Genomic DNA, 10,241 nt, shown 5'->3' on the forward strand with positions numbered 1-10,241 from the left:
GTTCAGAGCCCTGTTGAACCTAGTGCTACCTTCTGATAAAAGCCAAGGAACTTCTGCTTTGAAGAGACAGAAGAATGATGCTGAGAGGATGTATGTTCACATTTCAGAATACTTCCTGACTTGAGATTGGTGCAGAATCCCTGTAGGTTGTAGGTCTATGCTAAACAGACAGGTGGCAATTAAATGACAGAGCTGTAGAAATTTGAGTGGTAGAACCATTCCCAGTGGTAACTCTTGTGGAGATTGATTTAGTCCGTTACTTAATGCCAGTTGCTAAAAACTAGGTTGAAATGTCTCTGCTTTACTTTAACTGAACACAGTGTTCTAAAGCTACCTGACTGACTTCCTCACTCCCTGTCTTGGTTACTGCTACTAAAACTGTCCAGGCTCGATTGGATAAGGCAGTGAGACCTTGGTGGGTTGTCTAATAACTTTATCACCATGTGTTCTTGGTGGGCAAATACGATCCTAGGAAACCTAAGAATTATGGAATAGACGACACTTAGGTCATTGCTCTGCTGGTTTGGAGGGAGAGGTGGAAGAATGGGGAGAACTTAACGACCTCACTTGGCTAGCGGTGTAACTAATGCTATTCAAAAATGTTTATGTTGATCTGTATCTGTTCATAGCATCGCTCATTTAAAAGAACAGGTTAAAGCAGATTTTATGTTAGAAAACATCCATAGCAGAACACAATTATAATGTTCATGTAGATACACTCATATAGTCAGAATATGCTCTCTTAGCTTACAATATTTGTGAACCGTGTTTGTTTCATTCTCACGGTCAGTACTTGTAACTCAGGAATTACCTTTGAAAAAGAGTTTTGTGGTTTCAGCTGCAGTTACCCAAATGTTATAGACTGGAGCTTTTTTCCACGTGCCATTTGATAAGGCTACAAAGTTATGACTTCCACAGTTCTGAATTACTTTTACTGGAGTTTTGACAAAGTAAACTTCAAAATTCTGTCCATGAACTCTAAGGTCAACTGTACTAACATGCATTTTGGCTGTGGCAATGGACAGCAGTGGCTGTTCAATAGTTATGACTTGTCAGAAAAGGAAAATGTTTGTAAAAACAGTGTAGAAGATGCATGTATTGGTGGAAGCAAATTACCTTTTCCACCCAAATCAATGCTCCCTTACTGCTATACTTGCTCAGCTTCTTTAGTAATCTGGCTGTTCTGGCACCTCTTGTCCCATGCTGTTCCTAAACACTACTCTTCAATTGTTTCATCTGTCACAATCTTATCTGTTCTACTTTGGGGGGCAGTACTGTAGGCACTGCAAAATACCCTCCCCAAAATACATGGTACACTTAACAGCTAAGACACCCTGAGGTCCTTAAAGGGTGGGGCTGAGGATAAAATACAACAGGCCCAAATTAACACTTAATGAAATTCCTTACTAGTAATACTTTGAAAGTGAGATCCCTCCCAGTTATGGGCTATGAATTTAGTATTCCCTTTTTGGCACTCTAATGCTAGTGTACTATCACCAGAAATTACGCTGTTGGCATCATTCCCAAAGTTTTGAGAAATTGCCTTTGTTTTCATTGCTTATGTGTTTCTCCAGCTACATGAATGACTGTATTTCTATACATTCCTAAATATCTATGCTTGTATCTACTTAGCAGTATTCCTTTAAACTCCCAGTGTACTTACTATTTGCAGGTGAGTATTAGCCAGTTTATGTTCATACTGAAAGCAAGATATACTTCTGTCAAATTCATTTCTTTTCACATAAAAATACGAGGATGGATTTTGGCTTTTCCTGGGCACAGGAGTTTTATAAAGGCTTTCCTAAAGCTCATGTGGCACAGTGGGTATAGAATAGGGTTAATGGCTGAATTTACCCACAAAAGCCAAAACGAAGTCTCATAGAGTGAATGTAGCACACAGTGCCCATGACAAGCTGCTCTGATGATCATCAAAAGCGTATATGGTGCCCAGCACAAACCAAACACACAGACAATAATTGCTAAAGACTTTGCTACTCTTTTATCCCGGGAAAGTCTAAATCTATTTGCCATAGTGTTAGCAATGTCCACTCTGGTGGTGATGTTGCATATGTTTTCTGCAGCTTTATAGAAATTGTTCTTACGAGGTTTGGTCTCGACATCCACCTGAAGTGGTGGAAGGTCTTGATTGACATTCAGATTTAATGACTGATTGTCAAACTTATGTAGTCTGAGCCTTGGAGCCTTTATGGGGGGAGAAAGGCTGCTTGCTCTCTTCTCGTGTTTGTGTCTGTTAGAAGGTTTTACAAAAAATATGGTGTGCTCCCTTTTTTTCCCTTGGAAACTCATTTCACAGTCCTCTTGACCAGGTGATATGTTTTCATTTCTGAGGGATGTGCGTTTCCTAATGTTGAGGTAAATACTTAAGTTAAAGTATGTAACGGTGATGAAGGGCGTAAAGAATTCAATCGTAGAGGCAATCATTAGGAAATACCAGTTGTAGAAGAATTCTGCATGACATTCTCCTTCAGGGAGGATGCTCTTTTGGGCAATGTACTCCCAGCTGAGAATGGCTGGACCGTAGAGAAGAAAAGCAGCAATCCATACAATGATCATCTTCAATATTGCGTTTCTAGTCATCCCTTTCTGTGCCCTGTAACTCACCTGAGAAACACAGAAGTTACATACATTAGTAGTATCTCAACAGGTACTATTGGTACCTTGGAATGTGGCCCTCTCAAGTTTGACGGTCAATGATGATATATTGTTTTGGAGATAGGAGTTATAACAAGCTTACGAGAACCACAGAAAAAGGTATGTGTGAAATATCCATTCTAACAAACATTATCAAGGTGACTGGATGTGTTCTGAGAATGTGCATCAGATCACAAGCTAGAAAACGAAGGCTTTTCCTGAGCAAGTATCCACTGCAGTTTCTGGAATTGGTTGTCACTAGTTGCTTATGTATTCTATGGCATTAGCTGTGGCACCGGTTTATAGCTTATCTAAAGATGTAGCCCTTTAGAATTCATTTATGTATTTTAAATTAAATTATTTTCATCTTTTATTAAAAGAATATAGCATGCATGGATATTCTTTTAATTGCCTTTCTCAATGTGAAAACTGCCTATAAAAATAAATAGGTAAGCTTTTCTTTTTGATATCCCTAATTTCTTACTTTTCTGAGTTACTTGCAGAACTACTATGTGCAAATAAGATTTACAGATGGAGTGTTGTGGTCTGTGAAGTGCTTCACAGGAAGAGTAATTACCCTTTAGGAAAAATAGAGAATCTAAGATGCAAAAAAAGTAGTAAGTATGCCAGTAATATTAAGTCAATAAGCCTTGTCAGCAAGAAAATTGAGTAGAATCTTAAGATCATCTAACATGCCGTATTCTAATTTCCTGGTGTATTGGACAATGTTCTTGTAACGAATTGGAGTTCAGTCTTCACATCTCTACAGTGGCCAGCCTTGTGGACTTGTGAGAAATATTTTGGAATATGAAGTCCTTGAGCTTGAATTCTGTGTAGGATTCATGCCTACTTGCCCCAGTCTGTGGATCTTGATCTCCAAAGCTGTTTTAGTTAGAATACCCATGCAGCTGAGGAATTCTGAGTTTGTCTGAATTGGGTCTAATTTTGCAATGCTTGGCAAGACTGCTACTGAAATAATTAGTAGCCTTGTAGGAAGATTAAAACTTTCACTGAGAGAGTAATTTAGAACTTTATATAATCTTGTTCATATGTTCTTAAACTGCCCTAACCCAACAGGCAGCTTCTGTACTTTTGCTTTGGGAGAGATTTTTATATGAAAGATTAATTTGAAGCATTTCCAGGTGGCTGAATTCTTTCACTTATTACAGTTTCCCCTTCTGTTTCTGAAACTATCCAGTCTATATATTTATACTGTGTGTATAGTCATGAGTGTGGCTTATGAAAGTAAAATTCATGGCTAATACAAAACTTAGAAAATAAAGGAATGTTGTGTTGACTATTTGAGAATTAATCTGTTCATTTCTCCTCTCCGGAAAAAAAAAAAAGTTGGTAAATAATAACTTGCATATAATCCGTTTAAGTGCTCTTGTATCCTCTCTTTGTGCTATTTACTGAAAAGGTATCGCTGCCTCACTGTGATTTATAAAGAGCAATGAAGCTAAACTCATGTTTAAGGAAATGTGGGTGGAACAGAGTGCTGAAGAATAGCTGCAAACTGTGTGTAGAAGAGTGAGACCTATGGGCAGACAAAATGTGTTATTTCAGCACTATCTAAAATATTTAGTGGCATTATGAAGTGAAAATGAAGTTAGGTTTTGTTCTTTGGAAAGTCTAGTCTACTCCTTTTTCAGTAACTGATGTGCTGCATGAGTTGAGGCAAGGCTATTTCTGTGGCTGTTGCATCGAAATAGCATTTTGTGCCTTCAAAAGAAGTTAGTTACTGTTAATTTACACTCTGCCACTTTTAAGCCATGCACCGCTGTCTGCACTGATACCTGCTGCAAACAGTTCTGCCCTATGCTGTAGCAGAGTTGCAGCTGGCTACCTTGCTGTCGATAGGTGTATTGCTGTGTTTTGAGGAAATGCTTTGTTTCGGCTGGGTACTGCCTTTTTAACCTTAACCAAGGTGGGGCTGAGGATGAAATAAGTAAACAGTGCTCCCTCTGCCCTTCTAGCTTCACCAGCAACATATAACACTATTTTAGAAACTGGCACAGGTGTAAATGGGAGAAGCACCTGTCCGTCCTGCCCCAGGTGCTCTCTCCCACAAGCAGTAGGTTGTGTCTGGACAGCTCCCCCTCTCCTGTGGCGGCTGAGGCTCAGTTGGGGGGGAGCTGGCAGACCTAAGCCCCCCCTCCTGCTTGACGGGGCAGCCGTGGAGCCCCTGCAGCCCCCCCCCAGTCCATGCAGCTGCTCCAAGCTCTGTGCTGGGGGCTCCCCGCTCCCACCCCCAGCTCTCTGCAGCTCGGGACAGCCTGCCCAGCCCTTACCGCCTTGGTGACGGAGATGAACCTGTCGAAGCTGATCAGGACGATGTTGAAGACCGAGGCAGTGCACACCAGGTAGTCCACCACCAGCCACAGCTTGCACAAGCCCCGGCCGAGCCTCCACTCGCCCGTCAGCACGTAGGGGATGTAGAGGGGGATGCAGAAGCCGCCTGCGGACAGAGCTGGGCGGTGACACCCGCAGCGCCACCCCTGCCCCCCTCCCGCCGGCCCCGGCACTCACCCACCAGCAGGTCGGCGATGGCCAGGTTGAGGAAGAAGAAGTTGCCGTGGCTGCGGAGACTCCGGTCCACCACGAAGGCCAGGATGACCAGGGCATTGCCCAGCACCGTGGCCAGCACCAGCAGCCCCATCAGCGCCGCCAGCAGCGCCGCGGCAGCGGCGTTGAAGGGCCCGGGGCGCTGCCCGCCCCCCGCGCAGCCGTCGCCCCCCGCCCGCGGGCCGCCCGAGTGGTTGAGCCACGGCGCCTCCGGGCCCATGGCTCCCGCGGCGCTCCCCGCGCTCCGCCGCTGCCCTGCCCGGCTCTGCCGCCCGCCCCGAGCCGCTCCTGGCACCGCCCCGGCAGGAGAAGAGGGGGACGGCACCGGGCGGGGCGCGCTGTGGGGAGCCCTGAGGGGCGTGGGGCTCTGCCCGCCTCCGCCGCCCTGAGGGCCGGGAGGGGCCCGGTGCCGCTCCGCAGCCCCTCGTGTGAGGCGGCTCCCCGAGGGGCTGCCCCGACGGCTCGCTGATGGCCCTCGTCGTGCTGCTGCTGGCTCGGCAGCCTCACCTGCCTCCTGCGTTTTTATGGCTTTTTAGTTGCCCTACGCTGCAGATCCCCCATCCCGTGGCGTGCCCTGAAAATCTGCGCTTTTGGCCGCGTCTGGGAGGCTCCCCGCGCTCAGCTGGCCCAGCGCAGACAGGGCCTGCAGCACGCAGCCTTCCCTTCTGGGGGGTATCAGGAAGGTCTCTGCTGTGCCCGGCTACTTGTTTTCACAAACACTGACAGGAATGCGGTATTTCTGAGACTCCTGTTTTCAAAACTGGCAAGAAATGGAGACGATGTTTCGAAGGGCGTTACGACAATGATGTTAGGCTGCCAGTTTTCTCAGATCTGTACCTGAAATCAAAGCACGTGAGCAGCTGGGAAAGAGCTAGGAGGTTTTCAGCTTCTGGCAAGAGGACAGGCCCAGCCCTGAGGAGGAGTGGGACACACTGAGGTCTGTTGAGTGAAGGGTAATCTAAGAGAGATTTAACCTTCTGTTGCCCTCCTGATTTGGCCCGTTGGATCATTATCTGCTTTAAAATACGAGGCCATTGATAGCCTTTGCCTTTCTTTCCACAAGAGTTTCCTAATGACTGTAAGCAGTTTGGGACTTGCTCCTTTCAGTATGGCCCCCTTCTACTTAAAACCAGAATTTGCTCAGAAGCAATCACTGGATGCACATAACTTTCACGTAATTCAACCACTATTTCACATGTGGTAAACTTTTATACAAGCAGTGAAAGACTGGTATAAATCTGCAGTCTGAAATAACAAATTTTAGAAGCAATCACAACAGCTTTCTGAAGAGAGGACTTCACTTGGACATCAGGTAAGGCAAGCAAGAACAGCTCTTTAATAACTTGTCTGTTATTTGTCTGAGGCTGTGTGTATTCCGAGTAACTGTGGACTGGCCTTTTCCCCAGAGAAGTGCATCAGGCCTTTGTCAATTTTGGAAGCACAGATTCTAGGCCAGGTAATTCCTGTAAATCACTATCTCAGCAGAAGAGATGTAAATTTTGCAATTTACAGTAGTTATAATATGGCCTCTCTATTTTTGTTAGTCTAGAGACAGAAATGTCAAGTGCATATCCGATGCATGAGAGCAAAATACTCTTCTTACATGTTACTGTATCATTATCTCCCTAAAGCAAATAAGAAAAGCTACACAAAACAAGTGACAGGAACGCTGAAGTCCTAGTTTACCACAGTGATTATTCCTTAATCTGTGGACTCATTATCACTTCCCTTTGAGCTCAACTGGCATTTTTCCATCACTTCAGTTTGGGCGGGATCAAACTTGTTGATAATTACTGCTATCTGATTGTGCTGTGGAATATAAAAGATAAAAGAGGCAGCCAAGAGACACAAAGAAGAGAAAATAAATATCTCAATCACCAGGAGAACATGAGAGAATTCATTTAGTCTTTCATGAATAATTACTATATTCTTCAACTTCTCCAATGTAAGGTAATTTTCTAGCGGTTCAATGAGTCCGCAGAATGCACACTTGTGTATTATATTTGAAGTAGCTTTTGTAGTGTATTACCTCCTGGCAGACTTTGAGATTCTCAGTAAGCCCCATAATAACCAGCATTACTGTTTTCTGATGCTCCTGTATTACTGCTAGTTTGACAAGGCACAATGACTGCAACTCTTAAAAAAATTATCTTCTTAAAAGGATGAGCCATCACTCCATAGCTCTGCACTGCGGCAACTGACTGTTGAAGACCATGCTAGTGCTGGCCAGAGACCTTTGCAGATCCCAAATCCAAATTGTGCTAGGTGGCCAGCACACTCAGAACAGCAGGTTTTACTATTGCAGGTTTCAAATATTTTCTTTTTTCCCTTAAAATTGATATTTCCAGGTCCAGTGACTTACTGCCTTTTTTACTGAGCTACGCTGATTTTCTTTTAAGAACATCAATTACTGGGAGAAAAGCTTCACTTCAAAATATATGTTGTGGTGCTATAGATATACGCACATTGTGGGGAGAAAAAGCATAAAACACCTGTGGATGAGAGAAGAGAGCTACACCTTACCTTGTCTGCTCCATTGTCAGAGCAGCCTTCCTGAAGGGAGAGTACTCTGATAATGGAGCTTGGCGGGATGAAGTAAGAAGAGCTGAAGGGCTCTTTGTAAAATGTCTTTGTGTAAGACTGAATTGAAGACTTCTGAAAGCACACTTTGTTCCTGGTCTTTATCTAATCCTTGGAGCAATAGATAATTTATTAGAATTGGTAAAGAGGAATAATAATAGCCCCCCAAAATCATGAAAAATACATTTTCCAGGGCATATCAATACCCACATGTTCTGAAATTCTCAACTTTTTTTGTCCATGATTTCTTTAGTGATGACTATTTTCATTTCCAGAAGACTTCTTTCAGTGATTTTTGAAAAGGGAGCTGTCTGAATCATTCAGTTTCCCATGACTCTAGCATACATGGGTGAGCGTATCTACCAAAATGATAGAAAAACAGAATGTTTTTCCCATACCCCAGACAGATGACACTTTTCCAGAACAGGCCAAATTCAGCTTCCAAATAGACTTGGGCAACCACATGGAGAGGAGGTAGATTCCAGCTGGCTACGTATCGTATAGGTTCAAAAGATGCAGAAGACCTTCTCTGTTAATACCTTCTTTGAAGCACAATTAGTAGTAACCACGTTTACATTGGATGTTTGCCAGAATTTTAATTGGAAGCTTAATTGTTGTGTCTTGTACCAAATAACATATTGTACATAACAGTTCTTCCTCTGCTCGTTCCTTTTAAAGATATTTAGTTTAGTCCCAGGACTCCACTTATGGGATAACTATTTTGTGGTATGGTTTGGGGAGCCACAAGCTGGCTGGTACAATGCTTTACTTAAGCTTTGCTTTCTAGAGAACTGAAGAGCAATTGTTGCAAATTTCAGTGAAGTACATGAAAGCATACCATAGCTGGAACCTGCACTCACATAAAGGAAGATATTCACAGAATTTTGCAAATTTCTGAAATAATATTTACTTTGTAATAGCTCCGTTTAATATGTATATGTTACATCAACTGTTCTCTACTATTTGGTATTTGACAGGAAAAAAAAGCCTCCTTGGCTAGGAAAAGATTTTTAGACTGACTGAAAGAAGCCACTAAATCAAATTCTGCTGTCAAACAGATCTGATTCCAGTTAAGCAGGAAAACTAAATTCTGCAATGATCGTTTCCTATTAACCGTGTAGACTTTGTCAGTCAGGGTTTTGCTTGCATAGTGATTCACTTTGTTTTGTTTAATGTTCTCTAGGTGTCTCTACCCACGTGATGCAATTCATACTTTAAAATAACTTGTTCTTGCACATGTGGAGAAAAAGCACCCATTCGATCTGTGCCAGTGGAAAGACATCCAGTTCAGAGTACTCAGTGTTACCATCTGCTGATTATGAGTTCTCTTTTCTTTATTAAAGAACCAGTCAGTAGGATTCAGTCCTGTGCATAATGAGGGTTGTGGGATATCAAGGTTTGGTGTAGTTATCAATACTAGTGGTTGCCTGTAGGTACCCCCACCTGGTTTTAAGATGGGCATGGTTAGAGCTTCAAATTGATTTTTGAAATTGTTACTTCCTTACTAGCACAAATGAGAATAATACTGCTACCTGCACAGTCTTTATGAGCAGCTTTGTCACCTGTTCAGACTTCATAAACTGCTTTCCATCCACTTCAGGTGTGATTTGCTGCTTCATGAAGCCCCATGTTGTTTACATGTAAACAAGAATGCAGTTTCAAGGAGGTAATAGGGCCCAGGCCAGGCTGACTTGGTTCTGCACTTACGGTGTCATTACTGCCATGTCACTCGGAATTCATCCAAATGAGGTCACCTCTAGGTCTGGCTTCAGTGTTTCAATGGCCATTAAAGCAAAGAAGTACTCACTCACGATTTTTATGAATATGGATCAGAAATTTGAACTATGATTTAACTAGCTCGCTTGGGAAATCAGACTTCAACAAGGTACCAGAAATATTTATCCCATAGGCAATTCTCTCGAAGTCATACCAAAATTCTGTTCGTATTGAGAAGCATAAGAGCTAAATATATTATAGCCACTAGGAGGAGTTTCATTTCTTTTTGCTCCTGAACATGTTCAACAGCTTCACCTTACTTGTACCCTGTATTCCCAGTTGAGTGATGCAACATATTTGGCATTTGTGTCCTTCCCATCCTGACTATTTGATGTATTAATGTTTCAATTAGGCAGTTTCACTCATGCAGCCAGCATCAGAAGGTATCATCATAATTTTGTCTCTTGGTTGCAAGAACACTACAGAGGGTTGATTATTTTTTTTTTCCTTTTAATTGTACTCAGTGGGATGTGGACCGACTTCCAAAAAGCTCTCTTAACAGTATATTGGTGCTGAGGACACTGCAAAAATCAGAGCTACCCAGACTGTCATTTATTTCTCTTTCTTAATTCAATCTTCCTTAATCTGTATAAAAGTCAATTTTCCTCTGGTCAGTCACCTCTCTCCCCTGCACTGACAATGTCCAGGTACATAATCGCTCCCGCCCG

General features: G+C 42.9%; 1 protein-coding gene across 1 annotated transcript; it reads right to left on the bottom strand.

Annotated features, from left to right (window-relative positions):
- Nucleotides 1–127: 127 nt before the first annotated feature.
- On the bottom strand, nucleotides 128–5,437 carry LOC311214192 (histamine H3 receptor-like; the record flags this gene model as incomplete). Its single annotated transcript, XM_084294665.1, has 3 exons — nucleotides 128–2,622; nucleotides 4,944–5,110; nucleotides 5,182–5,437. 3 exons carry the CDS (start codon nucleotides 5,435–5,437, stop codon nucleotides 1,738–1,740), a joined length of 1,308 nt encoding a protein of 435 aa, XP_084150791.1. The 3' UTR covers nucleotides 128–1,737.
- Between the last annotated feature and the right edge of the window lie 4,804 nt (nucleotides 5,438–10,241).

This window comes from Netta rufina (assembly GCF_964035555.1).
Source record: "Netta rufina genome assembly, chromosome: 13".
Classification (NCBI taxonomy): domain Eukaryota; kingdom Metazoa; phylum Chordata; class Aves; order Anseriformes; family Anatidae; genus Netta; species Netta rufina.